Raw genomic sequence first — 27,410 nt, forward strand, 5'->3', positions numbered from 1 at the left:
AAGTAGGTCAATTATGGCATGCATAACCTAAGCCCAAATCCTATGTGTTATCTGGTTCTTTGATGTCGGTGCTTGAAATGTGCACGGATTTTCTTATCATATTAATTAGTCTGTTAAACCTTGCATGACCCCCCCCCCCCCTCAGCTGCCAGTTGCTCACTTTCTGTTGGATGAAGAGTGATCGATTGGGGATTGTAAAAACACAAAATGACTGAAAAGTTACAGTTCTGAAGCAGTATTGTGCGGTGGAATACACAGTTTGGCGGTTATAGCAAGTGCCGGAGGCAGAGAGGAAACAAGAGATGGGGGGGAGTGAAGATAAAGGCATTAGACTTGTCCCCAAGGCCAGAAAAAGAGGATCTCTGTGTCTTGACCCAACTTCCAAAACTGGCAACATTGGGAAATATTTCCTCTCTGCTCAGGCCTCCGTTGGTGTCACATACTGGCCCTTCTCCATTCCAGAGAGTGGAATTAGGTCACTGTCAAATCCAAATTGTTGCAAGTTTTGTGCACATTCTTATGTTTTTCTATACATATGTAAGTTGCTTTGGATAAAAGCATCTGCTAAACGACTGTAGAGTAGAACAGAATAGAAAAAGACGAGTATATGGTATGTGGGGAAAGCTGACTTATATGCAGTGTTTTGGTGCTTTGGCTGCTCGGTTTCTTTTCTCTGATGCTCTTTTTTTTTTTTTCTCCTGTCTGTCTTACCCTGGTGATCAGAGCCTGCATTCCAGGGCTGGCCATTAGTGATTTGGGGGCCAAGATGGGGTCAGAGGGGCTCAAATGCTGGATTGTTCTCCATGCACAACACGCCTTTTCTCTGCTAGCTATGCGGCACTTCCAAACAGTCCCTCATTCCTCTGAGCTGAATTCACTTAGCAGGCTGCATCTGCCTGCATGTGCTCAGGCACGCAGATATTATTTTGGATGAAAATGTGCATGAGGATGCAGTCAGGTCACGAGCAATTTCCTGCTTCTGTTCTTTCTAAATTGTGGGATTTTTCCTAAAGAAGTGGTGCGGTGGTTTCTTTTAAGACGTGGTAAGTTTGATCTCGTGGCTGTTTTTTTTTTTTTTTTTTGGAAGCCAGGACATAGTGCGTGCTAGGTTTTGTTTTGTACAAAACAACAGTGTACAGTTGTTTATTTCTGCAAGCAGAAGTTTGAATGTTACTGTTAACTCGTGAGACTTTTGAGGCAAAATCCGTTCTGCTGTTGGAATTTCTCTTTTGACCTTTTTGCACTCGCCGTCTTTCAGCCCTCCTCAATTGATGTCCTCATATATTTGGCTCCTTTTCTATATGTGCCCCTTTCTTCTGTTAATCTGGCAGTTTGCATGTATGGTGCTGCTTGAGACTGAGCTGGGAGTTTTACATCATTGTTGACACATTTTTTTTCCGCTGTTCATTCCTTTCTTTTCCTTCAGTCACATATGGTGTAAAATTCCAAAGGCAGCATTGGTACAAATAGTTAATTGACTTATTTAAAAAAAAAAAAAACTCAACTCAGCTTCAACCTTTCTGACGTCTCCTATCAGTTCTGTGGAGTAGTTTTTTTTTTTTTTCTGAAATGAATATACTCTAGTTTTATCTGGATGAATAGACTTTTCAGTACTGCAGCCAGGATTGTTTGGTTCGGTTGAGAGATCTTCAGGGCTGAGAGGGCGCAGAGGATTTATGGCTTTCAGGAGCTTGTATCTGCAGGTTTGCCAGTTGTCAAATGAATGATGATAACTTTTGCTCTGGTCTGCTGGGCCGGCATGTCAGAAAACCTGATGCTTGATTGTACATGTCTGAAAGAAAAGCAATACTGCTGAAGGGGGGGGAAAGGTTTGAAATCAAAAACTGATATGAGAAGAAAGGGTTGATGTGTGTGGTTTTTTTTTTTCCAGTTGGGGAAGATCAGGAAAGTTTGGAAACAGAATTCTGCCTGCAGGAAATGACACGCCACCCTGTCGTGTTGCTGATGTGCTGGTGTGATGCTGTTCTTGCAAACACTGTCAGATGTTTGCTCCAAACAAACCGCAGCTGTTCCCATCATCCCTTGTATCCTCCCACTACACCGTCAATAGCCGTCTGAGTCAAGCCTGTGGCTTATTCAGCAGACCTGCGGTGTCTTCCTTTTTTCAGGGTTCACTGCTAAAAGATGAAACTGCTTTTTATCAGACAATGCGCTACGCCCTGCAGACCAGATGTGTTTTATCGTGCTGCTTCTCTTTGCAAGTGATGCTTGCAATGTGAAATAATATACATTTATTTTGAAACCAGAGAAAAATTAAACAAATTTATTTGTTTAATTTGTCTCAATAATGGTGATGTTGTCTGCCAAATGTAACTTTTTACCGCCTATAGAGGTTGGAGGAAATGTGTGCAGCTCAAGAGAAGCACTTGTGTGTGTGTGTGTCAGTGTGTTAGTGATGTTTTGTGAATGAATGTGTCTCAGTATCCTCCAGAGAAATGAGTCTTAGTGCAACAATATGCTAAATGGAGCATCACGTCACACAGTCTTTTAGATTTGGTTTGTCTTTATTTGAGTGCATTTCCTTTTGCGTTCATTAAGAAAATGGACCTGATACAATGCAGTGGGTCGCCATCCCTCTAATCCTCCATCTCTCACCTCACTAACTTTGTTGCCATCCTCTAGAGAAACGTTTAAAGTGTAAAAATGTTTTCTTTTTTTTTCTTTATTAATTTAAAACAATCAGTGTTAACAACTATGAAATGTTATGCTGGTCTTTTTTCCCGATGCTTTAACTTTTTTTTTTTTTTTTTTTAAAGTGACTCTATTTCACCCTTTACCTTTATTTTACCCCTGTCTTGTTCTCCTTCCCAATAGTCTCGTGAGCAGTCAGACGACGAGCAATCTGAGGACTCTGTGAAGTTCAAACGGCTTCACAAATTGGTCAATTCAACACGCCGAGTGAGGAAGAAACTGATCAAAGTGGAGGAGGGCAAGAAACATGCCCCTGAAGGTCTGTGGTTCTGGAAATGATTCATTCATTCCCTCAGTTTCGCTGCATCTGTGTATATTTTCATCGAATTTGCAATGTAGTTTTCTCATTTTCATGGACTTTTTCATGCTGGCTTTCTATCCCAAAGCTCACTCATGTCTAAATCCATTTAACCATTAAACTGTCTGACTGACTTGTTTCTACTTCTTCTTCTTTAGATTTTCTGAATCTGGAGACGCCTTCCTGCTGTGAGGACAACACAGCTCTGTACACAGGGGTCCTAAAGAAGCCCCCTTTGCACCAGGAGGCTTCTCTGCCTTCTCTCACTCATGATCAGCTCTCTCTTGATGGGGATACGGACAGTCTGACCACCTCCCCTTCATCCAGCAGCCTGGATACCTGGTCTGGACACAAGCTGGTGAAAACCTTCAGTAAGTCTTCCAGTACCCACGGTCTGATCCGGCCCCCCAGGAGAACCCCGGCTGGCTCCAGCGCCCTGGGAGGCTCCATCTCTGGCGTGGCCGGCAGTGGCTCCTCCTTCTCAGAGCTAGATGGCTGTGGATTGGACGATGAGGGAAAGCTGTCCCGCTCCACAACAGATGGCGAGATGAAGAAGGCCCTGAGCTCCATCTCCCATGGGGTAAGTAACAACGAGGCCCTCTATGCCTTCTATGGCCTCACCAAACCTCGCCCCAAACCCCATTCCCAGTCCCGCCTTCTGATATCCCTGGATGATGGTCCACAAGGCAGCCCCAAACATCAACCTGCCAACCGGCACCATGGCAGCTGGACACACCGGAAACCTGACCCCAACTACGCATACTCCACCAAGCACCTGCTCTACCAGCGCTCGCGCAATGCCAAGTCCCCCATCTCCCCCCTGTCTGTCACTCCCTCCTCACCCATCCGCTGTGATGTAGCCAAAACAAAGGGTTTTGGAAGTGGGGGAGGTGGGTGGGTGTTCCCCTCTCGCAGGCTGCGAGGCCGAACAGCGGTCAGTGAGCTGAACATCACCTATGTGGTAGAACGGAGCCTGTACGGTCACCTCAACTGGGCCCAGCTGGTCCGCCCAGTCACCCTCAGCCGCACTGAGCGGCGCTGTCTATTGGAGGAGGACCGCGAGGTGGACAGGAAGTGGGCGGCCAGCGTGGACCGCTGCACCAAGCGCGTGCTCTTACGCATCCAGCAGAAGTCTGTGAGTTTAGACCACGAGGTTCAAATCGGCCGCCGCGTGTGAGCAGGACTCAGTACTTCAAAGTTACAGAATAGCTCAGAAGGTGATGCAGAAAGCGTAGAAATATTATAAAGTATTTCGTGCAGTGTGCATAAGATATAAAAGTAGGTGGAGAAATGAGAAAAACTAAACTGTTTTGCTGTATATGTAGTGAAAACATCATGAGCCGGCTTACCTGCTTCAGACCCAGCTGCCCTCAGACGGATGCATCATTACGACCTTTTACGCGATTGCTTCTGGCTTCAGACTTTATTTCAGCTGAATATGAAATGATTATAGAATATGCAGTCCTCCACTCGGGAGGTTAAGTTTCACAAATGCCTTTAATAAATGTCAGATCTCTGTGGAATGTGTGCAGTCGCACTGATCACCCTGGGGTGAAGGAAATGTACATGCTCGGACCAACGCACACCGCCTCAAAGACACACTCGCTGAGTGGCCTCATTAAGTCAGCTTCACTGACTGAACAGTCTTCCTATCTATCAGTTTTCACATTGATAATATAAGGCTGAAAATAGCATCAAAAAGATGGAAAGGACAGAAGTTTTCTCGTCACACAGTAATTGTCAACTAGAGTGATTCAGTTTTAAACAGCACAACAATAATCTGGCTGCTTAGCACGTAGCATGCTAAGTTCCTTGTGCATTGCTTGTGCTCTCCAGCAGAAGAAAATGGCTTGTAGAGGAGGAGGAGGAATAGTTAGTGCTTAGTGATGTAGCAGAGCTATTCTGCAGCTTTGAGGGTACCTGAATCCTAATGTGTTCTGGTCAAATCACTGGAGGTCGCTCTCATCCAAAAGCTCTCTGAATCCACTTTTTTTATGTTGTCGCTTTTTGTCCTCTTTTAAGGCCCGTGCCTCTATTTCAGATGTACCTTTTTTTTTTTTTTTATATGTTCGTTTGTTCCTTTTTTTCCTTGTAATTTGCTCCGAAAGACATTTTTCTCTGGGTGCATGTCCATTCCATCAAGCATCGCCATCATATTCTTTTTGGACATCTATTCCAACATGCTTGTTCTGCAAACTGCTTTTGCTGGGAAGCTGTGATGTGGACCGCAGCTGTGGACATGCAGTGAAACGACAGGCTGTTTTCAGTGTGCGCTGCTTGCCCACATGGAGATTCTTCTTGCAGGGTTGACCAAACCTCCAGCGAAATAGTTTAGGAACATCTCGTGAAGCGGGAGGGAAATGCCATCGAGTTGTTTGTTTTTCCTCTCCCCAAGAGGCTTTATATGTGAATGTCCTTGTCTACATTTTTGTGTGTACGGAGAGGAGTTAGGAAGTCAGACTCGGTTTCTTCTCATGTCATAGCTCCCCCTCTGTGTTGTGGGTAGCCTTAAAAATCATGAAAGACTTCACTTTGTCCTCTCAGATGAAACATTTCTCTAAATGAAACTGTTTCTGATGAGAATAGCGTGTTGCTGCCGCTTAGCAACCAGCCTGTATGTTGTGTATGTTTTGCATTTCTCACATTTAATCACCAAAACACAAAACAGCACCAGGCTGAAAATGCAAAAGAATATATGTTGGCTTGTAAAATGTTATTATTTTAGCTTTGCCACATCAAGGCAAGTTTGAGTCCAGTATTTTCTGTAGGGATTAAACTTTAAAGCTCTGACATAATAACAGTTTGTTTGCTTACGGTCATACTATAGCACACAGTTTTTAATAGTCTGTTACATCATGTCTGTTGGCTGTCCACAGTCCTGTATGACATCATGCCGTCACTTATGTACAAAACCATACTCCCATGTACATTAATCAAACTGCCCGTGTCGTGCAAAGCATGAGTCATTGTGAGTAGACTTGAGTGGGCGTGGGGTCGGGGAGGTTCTCTAACCTGACCTTCGGAGTGTGACTCATTTGATTGTGTTTTGGCTCCCCCACAGAGAACATGCAGCTTTGGGGGCTTTGACCTGTCCAACCGCTCTCTCCATGTGGTCAACACAGGCTCCGAGGCAAATGTAAGTGCTGGCAGCTTCCAAAATGGCAAGAGGCTTTGAGGAAGCCAAGCCGAACTCTACCGTCACACCGAATCACCTTTTATTTTCTGCTTTTGTGGTTTCTCTGCCCTTTGACTCCTGTTCCTTTACCCTGATCTGCTTCCCTCTGTTCTCATCTCTCTTCTGTTGCTTCTATTACCTTCCTTCATCTCTGTTCACCCTGATCTCATGCGCTTTTCCTTCTTCTGGCCACAGAATAAAGAACAGGAGGCTATATACAGAGAAGTGGTCAAATCTCCCACCACATCTCGGATCTCGCTGGGCAAGAAAGTCAAATCGGTGAAGGAGACTATGAGGAAACGCATGTCAAAGAAATACAGCAGCTCCCTGTCTGAGCAGGTTAGGCATAGGCACACCTGAACACACACATGGATGCATGCATGCCTTTGTAGCTTTATTTAATCATGCATGTAATCCTTAAAACAGTCCACCTCACACAAAGAAAGAAAGGCTCCACACGATGTGCAAATATTTACTTTATGTTTTTCAGTGCAAACCACATGTCCACCAGCTGTAAAAGGGGTGGGAGCATCTGTGTTAGTTACAGAGCAAACAGAAATCAGTAAAACACTTTCCCACTTAGATTTCTGCCTCTGCTTTTCCCTCCTTTGGGCTCAGTGTGTTGGGTGGAGTGTGTGCTTATGTGAGCTCATGTAGTGATGCAAGTGTCCCCTGGGTTTGCTCTGATTGTGAGAAGTAGAAAGCGTAAAGGGTCGTCTGACCCGCAGTGGCCTAATTTTTCTGGGCGTTCAGTGGCTTTACCACTTGTCCAACTCCACATTTTGACGGCATCTTGTAGCATGCAGTCTTTAAACATTATGACACTCTCAGTCATGTGACCCAGATATGCTGACTTGAGTCATGGAGTCATCAGTAGAGAATGATTAAAGACTAGTTAAATACAATGTTGAGTAAGGGTGGATGTAGTCCTCTTATGTGCTGAAGTAAAAGTGCAAATACCGTGCTGCAGAAAACAACTGTAAAAGTACTGCTTTAATAATCTTAGTTTAGTTTTAAATTATTATTAGTAGTAGTAGTTGTAGTCGTAGTCGCAGTTGTAGTAGTAGTGGTAGTAATTAAATATGCTTTCATGTGAAAGCAAGACTTTGCTGCCCAACTGGAGTGTTATGTAATAATCATATTATCATATTATTAGCCCTATTAAGAAATGTCCTGCTTGGTTTGAAATCTTTGAATAATAAGAAATGCAGTTATGTTCATTATCTAATTAGTTGTCAATTACCTGTACAATAACAAATTAATTAGTCAACTAAGATGTGTGTGGAGACATTTTCAAATAACTAACCTGCAACTTGGACAGTTTGATTGTTTGAAGTTGAATTTATAATCTGGGATAATGATTAATTAGTAATATTACTCATTCACGTTGTAAAAATAATACATTTAACGATCTTAAAAAGAATATTTGTTTGTTTTCCAGAAGTTAAGTCATGGACCAAAAGCTCCATTTTCCATCAGCTTTGATTGAAACAAGCTTGATGAGCTGATGTGTGATGGGGAGTGAGATTGGGCTTTTAGGAGACAATCTAGAATTAGAGTATTATCTCCAAACCCATTTAAAGACAATATTTATTTCTGAGTCATCGTGTTTTCATAAATATTGGAAAATTGCTAAACCTCTGTGGAGTACAGCATTTATTTGATCACAGTGCCACCTAGTGGATTCCTGGAGCATGTACAGCACTTGTTTTAGGTCATAACTCAGTTTAGAAAAATGGATAAAAATGCAACAACAACACAGAAGAAAATTATTTCTTTTATCCTCATATTTCCCTCTTTTTTTATCTCACTTGAAATTTCTTCATGTCTCCATTTTTCTCTTTTCTCCTTCTTCATTTCTATCCTTTAGTCCAGTCCGGATGTAGCCCCTGGTTCCCCACAATCCCCTCTGCCAGACACGGACTCTCTGGAGAAACCCAAACTGAAGGCTGGTGGCTCAGTGGAAAGTCTGCGCAGTTCACTCAGTGGACAGAGTTCAATGAGTAAGAAAAGCTTTTATTTGCTCCAGATCCTTGATTTGTGGAATTCTTAAATGATTATTACAAAGTCAAACAGTTGTAAGAGATTACTATTTTATCATAATTCTCTTTTGAAATTCAGGTTTAAAGACAGAACAATATGAAGCTTTACATCAATTTAAAATCAACCAGTTTTGGTTCACTTGTACCACTAGATGGCGCTGTTTCAATGTTTTTTTGTTTTTTTAAAAAATAATTTGAATAACAACAGTGATTTTGGTGCAGCGACCAGCTCGCCGATGGAATTCACTGTCATCTGTTTGCTGTTTCTATCATAATATCCTTCTGAGTAAAAAACTGTTCATCCTTTAAATCTGAAGATGAACTAGGCACCTCTCAGTAATCCATAAACATGCAGACACACACACACTCTCTATCCTTTAATGACAACAAGTGACCCTGTTTATGTTCTTTGCTCAGTACAGACACAGAAATGCAGAGAAACTATGAGTTTTCCAAATAAAACCGCAGTGATTATGACCTCTAAATGGTCTTTGTAAAGCTTCCTGAGGCATGCATTTTATTGCAGCGACCACAAAGGGATGTTTTGAGGACAGTCAGTCAGGGTTGGCTGTGTTGATGTAAAGTATAAGGAAACCTTCACTAAGCTGTCGTTTACTGCCTTTTTTTTTTTTTTTTTTTTTTTTAATGAAAAGTGGTCAGTAATGGTTGTTTTATAGCTTATGCATAAATGTTTACATATCTGTTTCTCTGCCCAGGTGGTCAGACTGTGAGCACCACTGACTCATCGGCCAGCAACAGAGAGAGTGTTAAGTCAGAAGATGGAGACGACGAAGAGCCGCCGTATAGAGGGCCATTTTGTGGCCGTGCCCGAGTCCATACAGACTTCACTCCCAGCCCCTACGACACCGACTCCCTCAAACTGAAGGTTGACATTGTGTATAGTTAAACTAAACCATGTAACTTACGTAACTAAGCCTTTAATGTAGATAAGAGACCACAGAACGAAAAGGGGGGCAACCTTTTCATTGCATAGACTCATTTATGAGCGGAGACTCACTTTAAATCTGTTTAAACATCGAATTTATTTCATGTGCACCTCAGTAAGTAGCAAATCCATACACTCATTGCCATGAAAGTTATTTAAAATCAGGAACATTATTATTTACTTTCACTGCAACCAGTTAAAATAACCTTATCGAAGCGTTGTTGAAATCGACAGGCATGTAATTTAACAACTGAAGATGGATTTTCATTGTTGCAAAGAGAATAGAGCTTGGCACCAGATCTAAATTCCGTTTACCGTCACTGCTTTCTGTATTAAAGCATTTTACCTCAACTGTTTTCATTTTACCTTAACTTGTTCCACTCTTGTTTTCCATGCGAATCTCCAGCGGGGGGATGTGATTGACATCATCAGTAAGCCACCCATGGGAACATGGATGGGCCTGCTCAACAACAAAGTCGGCACCTTTAAGTTCATTTATGTGGACGTGCTGATTGAAGAAGAAGAGAAGCCCAAAAGACCCGTGAGGAGGAGGCGGAAGGGCAGACCGCCCAAGCCCACATCTGTGGAGGAGCTGCTGGAACGCATCAATCTCAAGGTAGAAGAGCAGGCATACCAAGTTTCACACATTACTGAATTGTTTTGAGCATCTTCAGCCCACATTATCATACCAACTTGCAAATCAGTTTGTTCTCGTGACTTTGAAGAAGCCCACCCATCTAACCCAGAGAGTAAAAAGTCCCTTTGAAGTGAACAAAAATGTTTTTAAAGCCAAACAAAAAAACTCTCATACACATCTGCAGACAAGCAGATACAAATATAGCGGACCCAATTACAGGCTGGATGGCTCCGGATGCTTGATTTCACACTGACAGGTAAACACAAACGCCCCCGATGTGACAGCCCCGCCCTGGCGAAAGGCTCAGAGCTTTCATCAAAACCTACACATGGCTCTGAACTCGACGTCATCCCCTCCCCCACTTCCCCGAATAGAGATGGAGACTTTCTGTGGGCTGCCTGTTTTTATCTCTAACTCAGTGGCCGAGTCCCAGATCACAGCCAGAGGTTGCTGTTTTTAAGCTGCGATGTTCCAATTGCATCAAAGCATTCAAGTCCTCCCAGTCCCAATCAGATCCCTGGAAAACACACACAAAACATTTCAGAGCCTCCACTTTCCAGCGAGTGTGTATCTTTTTGCCTTTTGCTATTAAATCTTTTTCCTTTTTATTAGATTTTTTTTATTTATATTTGCAAGGTAAAAATATCAGTTTGTCTAAATCTCCTTATTTCTGTGACCCTTAACAACGGCACATAAACCAAGTAGACGCCATAAACAGGAGGTTTCTGGTTCCTGCATTTGCTGGTTATGCAGTCTTGTAATATAGTCATTTCATGAAATAAGTTTCATGTCTTTCTGAAAGTTTACATTCATCTTTTTGTAAGTTTCTGCTTAATGTGCTTTCCACACGCAAACATTTGTCTCTACAGGCTTCATTAATAGAATATAGGCTACAACTGAATCATCGAAGACTAAAATACTAAGCAAACATTTGTTTAAACCGGCAAGCCAAAATTTTAAACAATACCTCTCTGTGAAGTGTAAATGTCTTCATCCCTGTGACTTCAGACTGCCGGACCTTCTGCCAAATAAGCTTCGGACTTGGAAATGTGTGTAAACCGCTTTTAACCGGCCATAAAAGAAGATATTCTAAGTGAGCGGAAGCAGCTGCCTGTGCTTGTGTTCCTTGGTGGTCCATTGTTTAGTCCCGCATCATCCAGCAGAAACGGTACAGATACACACAGCCCGCTGCTGTGGACTCCACCGTCATAATTGACGGTCTCGCTGGTGACACACAGTCTGTGTACTGGTCCAGCAAAATGTGTGGGTCACACCAGTGTAGAGCAAAAGTGGAAGCGGTTGTGAATGCTTTGACTGATGGTGTCAGAGGATTTTTCCCACTCACACACATTGTTCATCCCATAAAGTTATTTTTATGCAATCTCAGATAGCACAGTGGCTTTGGGTGTGTGTTTGTTTGTGTGTGATACTTTCCTCTGTGGTTAAAAGTTTACTTTGATGTGACTCTGTAACCTCCTCGTTTGTTCTCACATTTAGTTTGCTGGGTTTACTTTTCAGCTTCTCTTTGGACATTTCGGTCACTCCTAGAACACGATGCACACTCTGCTTTTACTTATGTCTAACTTTTACATGCCCGAGAGAGTGTGTGCCATATTAAAGCGTGTTGACATTTATAACAGCCATAACTTTACTTGCATTGGCTCAAAGTGATGATGTTTGATCTAAAAATCAAAGTAGCAGTTTAGATTTGGCCTCACTAGTCGTATAAAAATACACAGTGGACCAGAAATTATGTGGAGATGACAAGTCTGTTCTACAGTTTCTTTTTTTTCTTTTTTTTTTTTTTTTTACCTCCCTGGCATATTGCATAGTTTCTCTTCATGCTCCACCCTTGTTGTCCAACGGATACCTCTCCTCATTGCATTGATTACTTTATCAATTTTCAGACCTTTAAACTTCCTGCTATCTGTTCCACAGGAGCACATGCCCACCTTCTTGTTCAATGGCTACGAGGACCTGGACACGTTCAAGCTGCTGGAAGAGGAGGACTTGGATGAGCTGAACATCAGAGATCCTCAGCACAGAGCTGTGCTGCTGACTGCTGTGGAGCTGCTGCAGGAGTACGACAGTAAGTAGCACATGTGATCTACATGTTGTCAAACTCATGAGGAAACACTCGGCGGTCAGGCCTCACCTGAAAATGTGGTGTTGCAGGTGAGAAGAGTGTAAAAAAAAAAAAAAAAAAAAAAAAAAAGTCAAAGGCAGGATCTGAAAAATCACCCAGTGGGCCTGTTTCTGATTTGAAAGGTTTTATTAGCTGAAACACAACAGCAGTGATGTCGTTGTGCATCTTTTGACTGAAAGCCGTGCAGTTCAACTGGAAAACCAGCCAGAATTGAAATTCATTTCTACATCAAGGCATGGTGAAATTAAAAAAAAAAAAAAAAAGAGTGACCCCCGCATTAGTCAGCTTTATCCCCATGGCAACTGATGACTTCAACTCTGCTTTTTTTGCTGTGCAGGCAGCAGTGATCCAGAGCGTGGCGGATTGTCGGGCTCCCAGGAGAAGCTGCTGTCAGAGGGTCGGGGTCTGGTAGGAGACTCCCCACGGGACTCCGGCTGCTACGAGAGCAATGAAAACCTGGAGAATGGTAATGATTCCTTTGCTTCGTCAAGACGACTCTTCCGTAAAACCCAGCAGGAATTAGTTTAGCTCATTGTCATCACATGACCCTCAGCATATTCCTTCCTGGGCTTCCACCTCCATCACTTCTCCATTCTAACCCTCTGCTCATCTTACTCCTCTGGATCACAATGTGTAAATCTCTCCCCGTTAAATCTAACTCCCTACCACCCCCGTCCTAGTCCCGCTTACCTGTCTTTACCCTTCTAAACTGTAGAGAACATTTATACTATGCTTTCATTCCACTTTCTTCACCACTCTTTTCATCCTTTAGGCGTTCTGTGCCGTCAGTGCCAAAATCCAGTTGTAACTGAGAGGGAGCCAGGCTCCAGACCGCTAAGCCTAGTCCACCCCACAATGTTGGGAGCACAGAGGGAGAGACTTTCCCCAATGCGCAGAACTGTTCTGATGAGAACAAACTCGCTACCCAGTTGTGGACATGGCTTCCCAGCTGGTCCGTCTGTGGGTTCCCAGTCCATAGATGGACGCCAGGAAGATGAATGTGAGCTCAGAGAGTATTTCTGTTGAGTGTTTTTAGAATGTGGCGATTAGGAAAAAAATAAAAGAAAAAAACTTGCAGATGAGCAGTTTTGATAAATGCTTGTGTTTTCTTGCAGTGGCGATTCTTTTCTAACGGCAGGCAAAACTTCTGCAAATGTACGAGTTGGATAATAGATCAGCTGATATTTCTTCTCTCATCTTCACCATTCGTCACTTTCTTGTGTTCATGGTGACAGTGTTGCACAATCTTACAGTATGTGCCTAAAATGATGTGGATGGAAATACTTTGAAGTTGTAGTGGGCAGATTGCAAAACTTCTGATCCTAAAAGTTTATCGAAGTCTCATGTGTCAGTTTTTTTTTCCTGTGTATGTGTACTTCGTCAGACTGCTCTGTCTTTCTGCATTTGCTGTTTTCTTTCACTCAGAGCGTTCTTTTAACAGCTCCATAACTCATGAATCACTGCTCTGTCCTGTTCCTCTGTCTGTATGGTTCCAGTGTAACTGCTGGTTGACCCTTTTTCTGTGCAATGTGTGTCATTCAGGTGCATCAGTACAGCGTGCAGTCTGCCAAAGTAGATAGAGTTGTGCAATAAAACTACTCAATAAAGAAGGGACTCTGCTGCTTGTTTGATTTTTTTTTTTTATTACACCTTTTTCCTGTCTTTTCTTTCTCTCATCCCACTAAACTGTTCAGAAACTAGCTGCATAACATGCCGTAAATATTTTACTTTTTATTTCTTGCAGGTTTAGGGCTCCACAGCTCAATCCGTACAGATCTATAGCTTTGTTGCTCATGGTAATAAATATTTCTGCCTGTTTGAAGGCTAAGAAGATTGTCCGGGGGAAAGATTTTATATAAATTCAAATCACACAAGGTGTGTTTCTGTGGAGCTCTGAACATCTGCTCTTTAGATCAATAAACTTTTCCTTTAACATAGATGTCTCATTCCTGGTAAGATGTAGCGATTCCTCACATCACATGTCTTCTGAGGTCACTTGTGACTTTTATATGTGTTTATGATTTATGTGACAACATTAATTAATTCAGTAAAAGGTAATTGTTGATATAAGGTGGTTGATCCGTCATAACAGCTAAATTTGGCTCTATTATTTGCCTGTTATTATTTATATGATTTTAACCAGTTTAATGTTACTCAGAAGGATTATTCTTGGAAATTGTATTTACGCTCAAGTTTGTCTAATTCTACAAAATATGCTCATATAAAAGTTAGTATTTAAAAAAAGATCAGTCATAGGGTTGTTTTATTTGATAGTTCAGACCTGATTTTGGCTCTCCTGATTGCAAAATAATATTGCAATAGATGAATAAAGCATCTTTTGTGGGTTTTAAATGATCAACTCTCTTTATCATATGTACCTAAATGATCATAACTAACATTTCCAACACATCTGGAAACCTCTGCAACATTTCTTGGCAATCCATCTGTTAAACTTATCTCAGATACTCCACTGTTTAATATCTTTTGCAAGCCATGATCTGTGGCTTTCCTCCATTTCATCCATCCATTTGTAAGCCAAAGGATAGATGGTAAGTTGCTTCATCCTTTCTGTTTCCTTCTTCCCCAGCTATTCCATCCAGATACCTTTTTTTTTCTTTTCTTTTTTTTCAACAAAATCCATCAGTCAGGCCACGACTCACAGAGCTTATCTTGTCCCAGTGGCACTTGCCTTCATAAATATGTGTCTGCTGCTGTGTGGCTTACAGAAAAGCTCAGAGCAAGAATGCAGTGCTTATCGGAGTTTATTCTCTTTTTTTTCCCCCCTTATAAAGCTTGGCACTTGTAGAAAGGCTACAATAACTGATGCTGTCAGTTTATTTTCCAGTAATACAAAGTATATTGTAGTTTGCCATGCATGGATGTTATTTTTCATCACATGCTTTATTCATTTATTTTCAGCAGACATGATGAGAAGCAGAAAAATGGAAAACAAAGGCAGCCAGGCCAGTAAAGAGAAACAGTAATTTCAGATCATGCAAAGTGTTATTTGAAATGGCATTTTTACAGTAGTGGAAGCTTTGCCGTAGCAAGTTGAGAAGCCTATTCCCAGTTAGTGCCTCACCTAACATGGCTGCATTGTGATAAAAGGCAACATCTCTGTTCTAAAAGAGGACTTTTCTTTTGCAGGTAAGAGCAGGAAAGCTTCCAGATCCAGTCGTTCTTCAGCTGGCCTCCAGTCTCCGGACTACCCGACACTGCCCATGACCCTTTCTGCAGAGACCCTACAGCAGAATGGCAAAAACCAGCGCACAAAGTTTCCTAAGAACATCTTCATCAAGCCTTCCCTAAAGGGCTTCAACTTGTTGGGGCTTCGCAAAGCCCAAAGAAAGTCTCCCATCCCAGCCAGCCGCAGCTGTGAGGACCTTGATGGTCCCCCACAGTCCTCTGGGCCCTGGAAACGCTCCCACTCTCTGGGAGACCTGCACTGGGAGGAAAACTTTAAGCAGAAAGATGATCCAAGTGTGGTGCTTAAGCCTACCAAGGAAGTACCCAGATCTGGCAGCAGTAGTTCTGTCAAGGTCTGCAGACAGGACAGTTCTCCAGCTCAAAATGGGAGTCCAACAGTGAGTCCTAAGGGAAGAGCTGAGAGACCCCCCATACCTTCTCAGCTGCCTCTGCGCTCCCCATGCCCAACAAGCCAGTCCTCCAACCATCCAGAGGCTGTCTTAAGCCCCACTCCAAGTCCTCCAGATTCGAGTGGAAGCGGGGAGAGGGTCATCCGGACTCATCCCAAAAAGCCTCCCATCCCACCTCCAGTTCCTGCCAAGAAATCTAAGGAGAGGCTAGCCAACGGTCTACGTCACCCACCCCTCTCCCTGCCTTCCACACCATCCCCCGTTGCTTCACCTTCTCATTCCTTCAACCGTTCTCAACCCAGCAGCCCCATAATTCGCAGCAGCAGCCCCAGCCCCAGCCCCGTCCTCAGCGCCCCCGCTCTTCCTGCCAAGACCGGGAGCACGCCAGCTAGCCCACGTGCCACCTCATCAGTGTCATCCATGGGTGAAGAATCAGGCTCTTCCCCAGCAGTGCCGCCTCCTTGGCTCTCAGATCTTGGAGGTAAAATGTCTGTTACGAGGAAGACTTCCCATTCCAAGATGAGTCCTAACCTGCTCACCCTCCTGGAAGAGCGGCTGCAGGCCGAGGGCATTGATCTCACCGAGGAACCTTACTCTGACAAGGTTAGCAATGCTCCGTGCGAAACCTTAAATACAATCACCCTTAATTATGGTCAGCAATTAACTTTTAAGAGGCAGCGAGGACAGAAATACTCACATTTTCAAAATGGGTAAAAAGCTGTGAAGCCCAGCTTTAATAGAATCATATTATGGTTAGCGAATAGCTGTAATATTTTTAACAATTTTTTTCCACAGTTAATGTGAAAAATGAGGCTTCAAAACACCTCCGAGCTATACTTGTCCGGCGTCAGGCTCTGCTGGTGTAGAACTGTACCATGCCTAACTTAACTCAGTCATAATTTGACTGAAGCCTGGTTCCAGATTGTTTTGTCTTAAGGCCAATAACATCAACAGTTTGCTTTAGAATTCATTTAGTCTATAAATATACACAAATAAAGTCGAAAGTTTGTGAGTTTCTTGTGGTGTTCAGATGCTGTTTTATATTTCGGGGCATTTATTTGTTAGTGAGGGTGTGTGTGTGTGTGTATGTGTATGAGCAACAATAAATATGCAGCCTGGAGCTGAAGAGGAAAGACTGTGGCTTCAGTCTGACTATGATGCGGTTCAGACTGTTAAGTTTATGGGCTGAATCTTAATAAAAGCAGACGGGGTTATAAAACCTTCTGGCACTCGCCAGACCCCAGGCTCTGCCCCTAAAACATGACGGAGCCCCTAACACTGGCAGAGAAACAACACATATTCAAACAGACAGAAGTGCTGAGGGATGAGGTGGGAAATATTGCTTCAGAGCCCAGCTCTGCTGGACTTCTGTTTGCTGTAGTGGTTGAGGTAGCAGCATCGGAGAGAGGGCCCTGTGCAGTTAGGTTTTCAACACATTTGTCTCATTCAATCAGCAGTTTGACTTGTTTATTTTACTGAGATCATGGTTTTGAATGAAAAAAGTTATGCTGTTAGTTGCACTGTGAATGTAGTTGGTCCAAATGTAAACAAGGTGTTAAAAATGTAAGTGAACAAGTGAGATCTTTTCTCTCCATCCTCACATTTTGTCATACTCAAAACACTTCTGTTGGTTGTTTAGCTAACCAATGGCAGGCCTTGCTGAAAACTTGCCATAACTCCAGATGCCAACACAAAGAAAAGAGGAAAAGAGCACATGTTTGAATACACTAGTATATCCTGAACACAGTCAGGGCTTGTAATAAAGTCACTAATCAGATCTTGCTGCTTTGTCACTTTTTCTACTGTCAGCGAAGGGCTGGATGATGAAAACTCAAGACTTCTCCTTCGTATCTGCCCACACAGATGAACCTTCGATGTTCATTTTTATTCATTTAGTTTAATGTGATTGTCTTTCCAAATAACCAAAACTAAAGTTTTTCTCCACCGTCTCCATCCAGCACGGGCGATGTGGGATCCCCCAGCCGCTCGTACAGCGTTACTCTGAGGACTTGGAGCAGCCAGTCAAAGATGTGGCCTCCACTATGGACCAGCTCAGAGTGAAAGAGCTCCGTAAACAACACCGCATGGCTGTAAGGCAGTCGCTATTTATGTGGGAAAGTTACTGGAAAACATCCATCTCTCCCAGATGGATAGATTCTGGGAGGCTTTTCTTGAAGAGCTTGAAGTGTTTAGATGTTTGATAATGGCGAAAGATGTAATAAACTATGTCTTTACAAATATTTTATGTTTATATATATATATATACATTTTATGCTGCACAATCATCAATAAAACTACAGTGGAGTTTATTTTCTGTCACTCAGATCCCCTCTGGAGGTTTAACAGAAATGTGTCGGAAGCCTGCATCACTGGGTAACATCAGCACCGTCTCTGATTGGCTCATCTCCATTGGCCTGCCCATGTACGCCCAGTCTCTGGCAGCATCAGGCATCGACACACTGGGCCGCGTGGCTTTGTTAACAGAGAGCAACGTGTGGGAAGCTGGGGTGCGGGACGAACGACATGCCCGTCGTCTGCTCAGTGAAGCCCAACTGGTCAGCGCTCAGAAAGAGGTGCAGACATAATCATGTCGGTGGAATCAACTGGTTGGTCAGTATCATCTCATTAAAACAAGACCAGGTTGACACATGAATGGAAGTGGTGGTGGTGGTGGGGGGGGCAGGCAACATATGTGACCACAGCAGTATAATACTACCTGTCCTTCACATGTTTAGGACCACACATGAGCTATCCTGCTTGGTGGCTTTTTTCCTCTCCTTTTCACTTTGACATTTCTTAAATGTTTACGGCGTGAAGGAGTTTCTCCCAACAGCCAAGATAAAGATATCAGATGCCTTTGAATAAAGAGAAAAAGACTGACTCACTCTGTGGGATGGCCTCCATTTGGAAGTCTTAAAATAAAGACTTAAATCTGCCTTTACGGAAGATTGCACACTTTTTATTTTTAGGATGGATGTGTGACTTTTTTTTTGGTCTTGTTTTGGGTTTTTATATCCAAAAAGATGGATAACTTCCAGCATATATCACGAATGCACCATTTCCATCTTTTGTGACAAGGCCGAGTAACTTGAGAATAACATCTGGACTTTTAGTCGACTAAATAAAGACACCAAAACAGTGGATAACAGATGGCTCTTTTTTTTTTGTATAATTTTATCTGTATTATAGCACATCTTAATTTTGAAATGATCTATATGTTGGAGTTTGTGTTTGCCTTTTGAATGTTACAGCCTTGTTTTGAGGCCAGCTCTTGGTCATGTCTAAGCTGAAACGGCTGATGTCACACCTTTATATTTGACTGTATGTACTTGTTTCACAACATACCTTGGATGCACATCTTGCTCTATTATTAAGAGTCTTAAAGGAAGCTTTGTTTTGCTGTAGTAATGTCAACCAGCTTTCACTGAAACAATACATTCCCCATGGTATGAAAAGACATTTTAAGTTGCCTTACCATTATAAACAAATAGCTACAAGAAATAGACCAACTGTAATTTTTCACTACACCAAGACTGAGATCGAAATGTGCCAAAGGTGCAAGCCTTTTTTTTTTTCTGTCCTGAATGTGTCTGAGGAATAATGAGACTGAGATAGTTTTTCTTAATGAACACACTCAGCAGGATCATTTTGTTGATGTATGGGTGTGTGGACCACAGAACTTGCTTCAGAGTGACTGCATGTTTTATTCTAGTGAAGCTCGCAGACATTGTGTCCCATGCTGAACATCTCTGAATCACGTCGGAGCACATCCACTGTGCTTGTTACAGAGGGGCGTTATGGGATAAGGAAGGAGGAGAACACGGAGACATAGCTGAAACCGTCTACACTTTGGTTAGCATCTTGAGGAGTGTGAATTATCGCTGTGTAAAATGCTCCGTCGGAGTGTGTTTTAAATCAAGAAATGGTAAAAGCAAAGCGACTCATCGCATGTGAAGCTGAGCTCCACATTGAGAAGACAACTTGATATTCAGGGAAACTCTGGATGGGGTCCGATGGATAGCCAGAAGCTTGTTACTTTTTCAGTTGTGCACTCTGCATGAAACAGAGCAGACAAATATTTCTTGTGTGTGTAGTTTTTTTTTTTTTCTTTTTCATTCAACTTGCAACAGTTTTATCTTTCATAGCCTGAGCTGAGCTGAGCTGAAGACCCATTCCTTGTATTTCATATGTCAACATTTGACCAGCTGTTGTTTCTAAATTTAGAAGCCGTGTCTTGCAGTGGGAACTTTCCAGATAAGATATTGGATGCCTTTTCTCTGTCTTCAATCAAAGCGGTGCTCTTTGTAGGTGAGGAAGGGGGGGGGGGGGGGGGTCACAATTAAACTGGTAAAAAAAAAAAAATCCCAGGAAGTGTTCTGTAAAGAATGAAAATACTGACACTGTACATGCACTTTAGATGGTAAAACAAGCAGTTTTCTAGGCAGAATTGGCTTCATCTTTTCACAAGTCCTCAAGCGGACATTTGTCAGGTATAGTAAAAGGCTTTTCGATTGGTTATGCTGGTATTCCTTTTAGTATTGAGTTCCCAATGCCAAGTTTAATAACCGGTCATAAGTTAATCTTTAGTTTAGTCTCTGCCAGTTTGTTTTTGCAGTCTTACAAAACTAAATTCTTAATTACATATATGAAATGCTTAGCAGAAGTTGCACATTCTGTATATGTAATTAATATTTAAATAACTTATTTTGTGCTTTTTTTGTTTTTCATATGAACTATAATTAGCTGTACTATATGAATAGCAATACCTTTCTGCATAACGCATATTGCTCTAGCCAGTAAGGATTTACAGGATGTATTGTAAAATATCTGTACAAATTATTTTATTTGTTTTTCATCTACCTAATGATTGTCCATACAGATTTGCTTGTGTATTGAAACAATGTCCATAACATTGTCATTCTGAAATATAATAAAAACTGTTTCTTGCCATACGCATCCCCCAGTGATTGTTAACACACAGCAACCCATGAACTCGCAGTGAAAAGAAAATGTTGTTTTTTTTTTTCATTGAGTTGGTGATTGTTGCAGCCTTTAGTTCAGATCTCTCTAAATTATATGTCAGAAATAAAGAACCTGTGGACTTTCAAGGAAATGATTTGATTAAAACCACTGACAAATATATTACTATTTTATTCTTAGAGTTAAGAAGCAATGGATTTTTTTTTTCTTTTGTGGGGGCGGAGGTCAAAAATAAAAGTTCAGAACCAAAACAAGTCCCACAACAGATTCATTCTGCCTGTTTGGCTTGTGTTGTAAGGCAGCTGTTGCTGAAAGTGCATTGAAGCTTTCTGCTCTTACTCACTTCTCAGGAAAAGGACCAAATGCAGACCACATTGTGAACACTGCTCACATATTTTTTTTTTTGTCTCAAAGGACTGTGTCAGATTATTTTACTTCTTCATCTTTTATCTTAGCATATGTCTGGGTTTCTACTATGTTTGACAACTGAACAAGCCTTTCTCTTAGAAAGAATCAGAGTAAAATCTAATTAGAGCTCGTACAGACCTTGCCTACTTCCGATTATGTGTCATTGGTATTGCCAACTTTCTCCTGCATATCTAGTGTATGCGTATGGTGTTCGCTGTTCATATGCAGCACGTGGGGATAATCTCTAACAAACTTTAAGGAAGTGTGTATTATTCCGTGACTAGACTAGGGTTCAACACATATCATACTTTTACAGAGGATATCTATCACAGAAGAGACCATTAGTTTCAGGTCTGACCTTAAAGGTCACTTTTACAAGGCAAATCCAACTATTTCACTTTCAAAGATCCTTGTGTTATTCCCTCTGCAGTGCTTATTGGTTCTTATTATAGACGGCTAGACTTGATTAAAGGGCTGCTTAATTCTGAAGCATGCTTCCTTAATCCAAGTATATTGGTCCCTTTTTAAAATGAAACACTCACTCAAGATTCAGGTTAATTTCTTTCTGCCTCCTGTCATTTTTCCAAGATTTACTCTTTTTGATTAGACCTCACAATCCTCCAAGAAACCGCAGGTGGGCAGACAAATTCCTTCATCTGTGAAAAGGAGCAAACTCAGATAAACTTGAGCTGAATTCCTGATCCAGTTCATCACTCACAAACACACACAGCAGAGAACATCCTGCAGTGAAGCCGAAGAGAGCCATCACACATCTCCGTTTGATGTTGTGTGTGTGTGAGGAGTGTGTTCCCACCAGCTGTCTGCAAACTTGATAAATGGATGTCATTCATTAAAACAGTATGATGGCGCCACAATAATTCTGGATCTGTGTCAAGTGGTTCTGATTAAACCGTCTGATTTAGAACTTTGACCTTGCTAGATTTCCTCACTATAGAAGTGTGCAATAAATATCTGGCTGATCTGTAAACCTTTAATTCATCTACAACTTGTGTGTCTTGCTGCAAACTATAGCACTACACCATTTAATTCATTTACCAGGATGAAGTCCACACCAATGGACCCCTTAACAGAATCATTCCATTCTTTTTTATTACATTTGCTCTTTGAAGGTAGATTGTTTTAGTTTATACCTATTTTTAGTCCCCTGGCAGCTGCCACACTGAAAGGCTCTTAGTTTTTCTTATGAATAAGTTTTTCAGTGCCAGTGTAGTCTAATGGTGGGATCTGGAACTGTTGTTGGGAAACGTATAGTTCAGCGTATGTTTGGAACAAGCTAGAAAAACAGAAAGTTTCAGGCATATTTCTTTTACTTGGCAGGAAGGAAGCTGTCGGCAGCTTCTCCTCAGACATCTAAAATACTGTTATGTAGTAATAAGATTACATCTAAGTCTATTTTAGACAAAAAGCACAAAACCGTAGAAGAGATTTATTTAACTCTATTTCTAATTAAATTCTCATTATTTTTAGAATACTAGGCTAAAGCAGACTTTTTCTCATGAAAGAAATGTCTATGTGGCAACTCTGTTATCACAAGCATGCTGTCTGTCTTTGTCCATGCTGTCACACAACTCAGCAGAAGCCCAGAGCTTCTAAAGCTCTTTTCCTGAACACTGGGAGGCGCTGCTTTACGCATCACAAGCCGACCCAATTCCTGTATGAGGTGGACCTATTCCTTCTTTCAACGTGAAGTAATCTGACACCCAAAAGACTCAAAGGAGAAGGATGGACCCTTAAACTCGGCTGGAAGGAGGGAAAGAAGGAACAGTCACCCAACGGGCGCAAACGAGCAGAGGCAAGACACCGTGCGCCAGAAAGAACCCAGTGGCTCCGGGCAGCGGAGGACATCCTGGGTGCCTGCGCGTCTCCAAACTAACCGGCAGCCCTCTTCAAATGATCTTAAAGCGGCAACTTTCCCATTCCACAGGCGGATGGGTGACTTTCCACGGTGCTTTGTGAGGAGGAGATGATGAAGAATTTCAGCAGCAGTCCCCTTCACACCAACAACCAGACTCCCAACCACATTCGAGAGCGACACAACAGAAAGTACAGCTTAATCTCTGCTCTGCCGTGGCGATTCTCCCTGCGAGGTTATGGCTTCTGTATGGCTACGCTGTTTCTCTTCTGTTTCGGCTCCCTTTTCTACCAACTAAACGGAGGACCCCCTAAAATCCTTCTGGACATCAGGCGGTACCTCGGTAAGAACTTTTCCTCTGCGCCTTGCCTGAAGGTCGCCAAAGAGATTGCTGTCTTTGAAAGTTAGATTTCATGTCTAAAGCCCTTTCTTTAATGTCATAGCTCTCATTTTTTAAATGAAACGAAATATATTGTATGAAAGAAGCCGGAGGCTTCAGCGTCTCCTCTTGACCCCGGTCACCTCTGATGGACCATTGATGGACCAGTTCATTCCAAATAGTGAGACAATCAAGCTGCGCACAGGCTGTGTTACTTGAAAGAATGAGGATGCTGATTTTGCTGTTTGCACAATGCATACATTCATGTGGGCTAAATTTTTATAGGTTAATTCTATAAGTTTTAGCCCGCTTTAAAAAAAAAAAAAAAAAAAAAGGCCACTTTACTCTGAACTTTGCGCTGTTGGGATCTGAGTCATGACTTGCCAGAGCATGACTGTTAGGGAAACAAGAGCTTAGCAACTGGTGAGATTGATAGTGTATGCTGATGGTGACTGACACAACCTAGAGCACACAGTCAACTGTCGCGCTCCAGCCACGCAGCGCTCATTACGCACAGCTGGAACAAGACGCGAGACCTCAAAACTACTGATAGCAGAAGATTGAAAGAGAAAAAGCTTTGTTTGTGGTTTTTTTTATTCTTTACAAATAGCAATAATTTAGACCTGACAAGCATTTATTTTATTTTTTTATTGTGCAGACAGAAGCTTGTGAGTGTATTTAGGTTATACAGAGTCCAACACTGTGTGCTTGTGTGTGTGTGTGTGTGTGTGTGTGTGTGTGTGTGTGTGTGTGTGTGTGTGTGTGTGTGTGTGACTTTGTCTAAGCTTTTGAATCAACTCCTTCTTTTGATACTGTACACAGACTTAGATGCAAAGGTGATTTTCTATCAGCGTGTTCCACACTGGGCAGGCTACACCTGGTGTGTGTGTGTGTGTGTGTGTGTGTGTGTGTGTGTGTGTGTGTGTGTGTGTGTGTGTGTGTGTGTGTTTGTTGAAAGGCGGTTGTGTTCCTACCTATTTCTCACAGACAGCTTTAAGGTCTTTATGACGTGATAAACATCTGGAACAGAATGAGAGTCACTCACCAAGTCAGCCACTAATCCCATGGGCCAGATTGGTTTCCTTTGGACACACACGCCTGCACACACAATCTCACACACTCACACATGTATGTCGGCGCAGATGTGTCTGCGCATACAGCTATGTAACATTGTCAAGAAAGACTGATTTTACTCAAAACTTAATGTGAGAAAATAAAAACTGGATTTAAGCTTTTTTGCATAATGTCACTGATTAATCACAGTTAAAAGAAATTTATTTTATCTTAGAGAAACTAAGTAAAGATTATGTAAAATAGTATCTTACACTGTCTCTGATATTGTGTATTACAAACATGCAGTAATGTAAGCTTTAAATGTTGCCCGAGCAGATGCCTGTTAGCACAGAGAATAACTGTCTTTTGGAGTACAACTAGAGACAACTGTTTTGTGCACCATTATAACCCATTAGTGTTCCGCTGGGTGTGAATTTGCTCCACATAACCTATGGGTGTCTGGTCCCCACCTCAATGGTGCTATCTTCTCTGCAGTTTTGTGCAGAAACCCTAAGGACCTGTGACTTGTCAGACACTCATTTTTCTGTACTCTATCGATTTAGGAAGGCAGAATTCTTTTGTAATAGTGACATGACCAGAGTGCAGCACATCCACTGGGATCCGGATGAGTAATTTCATCCACTTATTTTGTTGCTGAGGCAAGGGGTAAATGACATGGAGGAAATTGGTAAAAATGAAGTATGGAGTTTATTTTTGGACAGGTAGCAATTTCAGTTATCAGGTACTGCCTTGTAATCCACATTCTCTTTCATTTTTTTTGATCAGCTGAAGTCTATGTCAAACTTGCTACCTGCTCCAGAATCTGATTTTGTTTAGAGTTATATCACCATATTGTGAATATGTTAAACATATTATCATAATCTACAAACTGTATATGTTACTGTAAACCAGTGGTGGAGAACTTTCACCCTTGTCTTGCGAGTTTTTCAATATTTCCCTGCTCCAACAAACCTGATATAAATGAATGAGTCCCTATGCAGAACTTGATTGGCCGTCAGATTCATTTGATTTGAATCAGGTGTGCTGGAGCAGGGAAACATTGAAAACCTGCAGGTTTCCCCACCACTGCTCTAAACACACAGGATACTGTGAGGATTATAAGACTAAACCAGTGCTGAACTGGGTTCACTTTTACACTCTATCAAAACTGTCACTGTCATATTGGACTCTGCAAGAGTGGGATGTAGTACTGGAAAAGAAAAGAAAAGATGGGGAAAAAAAAACTAGAAACACAAACTTTAGATTTGTTTGCCCCCATGCTGAAGGAACCTGGGGTCTTGAGGGAGAGAAATGTTTCATAAATAAGTAAAAGGAGCTTTCCTTATGAAATATACCCATGATACTGTAGTGACTTCTTGTGCCTTAAAGGAAATTTGACGTGTCGGTCTCTGACTCCATCAGTACAAAGCTGAATGCAAATTCCAACAAGTTGCTTTAAAAAAAAAAAAAAAAAAACCTTGATCCCACCAACTGAATTAAGCAACATGATTGTAATAAATCCTTTAATACCCCTGTGTCAAGCTAGTACAGCTGCTGTTCCTTATTAAAAGCTCTTACTGTCACAGTGTGCTCAAGATGTCAACCCTCGCTTCCTGATCTGTGGCACTGTTGGCTACACTGTGCCATGTTAAAACTGAGGATTGTTGGTTGTAAAAAAAAAAAAGTGAATATGCATGTAGAAGAGAATACCAGGTTGCTACATTGCAACTGCGTGTACACGATGTGCGAGTTTCTCACAGTTAGACGCAGAGCGAAGGGAACAGACTGCGTTTTGTTCAGCTCAGTAGGGAGGTTGGTGTTTGAGGCTGTCACTCAACATGTAGTTGCAGTAACTAAACTGGCGTGTAGACCTTTAGACCTGGATTTACAGCCTACTGCACACCGCTGTGTGTTTCCAGTCACTGACCTTGTCTAGCACCTTCTCAAGTCTCTCTTTCTCTCCCTGAGCTATGAATATTGATCTAGCTGCTTCACTAAAGAAATGTCTCATTGATTGGCCCCTATGTGTGGCAGAGGGGCATCTGTGCTTGAATACGAAATCACACCTGAACATGTCCCAATGATTCCCCCAGATGTTTGAATTGGCTGAGCTGAATTAAACATGATTGAATTTATGTGTTTTGGAAAGATTGACAGCGTATTCCACTTTTTTATGGTGCACATTGACTGTTTACAAGTCAGGGAATCAGTAGTTTAAAGCAAAAAACTGGGCTGAGTGACAGATTAGGTGTGATTTGGAACCAATTTATGAATCTTTTACTGAGGAAACTGTCTCCATTCCTGTCTGAGAATGTTGCATATAAGAGAAATATGAAAGCCTGGCCAGATTTTTGAAGCCATAAAGACTGTGTTTGACTGGTTCTCTTCTTTTACACATGCACCACACACCCTATAGTTCTGCAGCAGCATGTCAAATGCCAGCCGACTCAGTGGTGTGTGGTGAGAGCAAAACAAAGAGAAGGATTTACCTTCTGCAATGGTTCCTTTAGCATGATAGACAGCGTACATGTGACACTTGGACATGTGGATGGGTTTAAAAGACTTTTGAGAAGACTTACGTAGACAATTTTTGAAGTGTGCCGGTGTGTTTTAACAGTCTGCAGTCCTCTTACCATGTGCGTTATATGTGGCTGTCAGTTTCTCACCGAATGCTGGACTGCTTCTCAAAAGAACTCTGCAGCCTCAAATTCATAAATGTAACTTCTTAGAAGCTGGCAGGAAAAAAATGTTAGTCTTAGGGATTAGACAGGTATGTGTGGACACAGAGGAAGCTTTGGGATCTCGATCACACCCTGCGGTGAAAACTTAGCTGAACTTAGCTATGGCTTTGAATAAGCTTCATTTGTAAAATATATACAAGGGAAAAAAATACAGAAAGAGAGGTGGGTGCATAGAGAGAAAATGATGTTTTGTATACTGTTCTCACCTCTGGTAGACAGACTCAGACATACACAAAAGTCAGATAATTGTTGCGATAAACACAGTTTTACAGAGCTAATTAAAGGCATTAAATAAATGAATGTTCACATTTAAATTATCTAAACATAAACCCACCAGTATGTCTGTTATGACCAATAAGCAGGCTTTGAAGACAAGCCTTGTTTAATTACACACAACTTTTTAGAAATGTTCTACTTAAATATT

General features: G+C 41.9%; 2 protein-coding genes across 7 annotated transcripts in view; both read left to right on the top strand.

Annotated features, from left to right (window-relative positions):
• The window catches only part of sash1a (SAM and SH3 domain containing 1a), a 155,734-nt gene extending 135,934 nt beyond the window's left edge, over positions 1–19,800 (top strand). For 3 of the 5 annotated variants that reach the window (XM_079254995.1, XM_079254996.1, XM_079254997.1), the window contains 12 exons: positions 2,836–2,971; positions 3,169–3,590; positions 6,072–6,146; positions 6,381–6,524; positions 8,056–8,188; positions 8,944–9,113; positions 9,580–9,789; positions 11,749–11,899; positions 12,294–12,422; positions 15,104–16,155; positions 17,511–17,642; positions 17,877–19,800. In XM_079254995.1, coding sequence (XP_079111121.1) covers positions 2,836–2,971; positions 3,169–3,590; positions 6,072–6,146; positions 6,381–6,524; positions 8,056–8,188; positions 8,944–9,113; positions 9,580–9,789; positions 11,749–11,899; positions 12,294–12,422; positions 15,104–16,155; positions 17,511–17,642; positions 17,877–18,137 — 3,015 coding nt within the window. In that variant the 3' untranslated portion in view covers positions 18,138–19,800. Of the gene's footprint in view, positions 1–2,835; positions 2,972–3,168; positions 3,591–6,071; positions 6,147–6,380; positions 6,525–8,055; positions 8,189–8,943; positions 9,114–9,579; positions 9,790–11,748; positions 11,900–12,293; positions 12,423–12,728; positions 13,518–15,103; positions 16,156–17,510; positions 17,643–17,876 lie in introns of those variants that run through there. The other 2 variants (XM_079254999.1, XM_079254998.1) reach the window with 2 other exon arrangements.
• A 2,905-nt stretch (positions 19,801–22,705) lies between these two features.
• usta (uronyl 2-sulfotransferase a) overlaps positions 22,706–27,410 on the top strand; it is a 58,537-nt gene continuing 53,832 nt past the window's right edge. For both annotated transcript variants that reach the window (XM_079255499.1, XM_079255500.1), the window contains exon 1: positions 22,706–23,156. In XM_079255499.1, the coding sequence (XP_079111625.1) occupies positions 22,925–23,156 (232 nt within the window). In that variant the 5' untranslated portion in view covers positions 22,706–22,924. The remainder of the gene's footprint in view (positions 23,157–27,410) is intronic.

The sequence above is a fragment of the Telmatherina bonti genome (genome assembly GCF_933228915.1).
Source record: "Telmatherina bonti genome assembly, chromosome: 16".
NCBI classification, from domain to species: Eukaryota; Metazoa; Chordata; class Actinopteri; order Atheriniformes; family Telmatherinidae; genus Telmatherina; species Telmatherina bonti.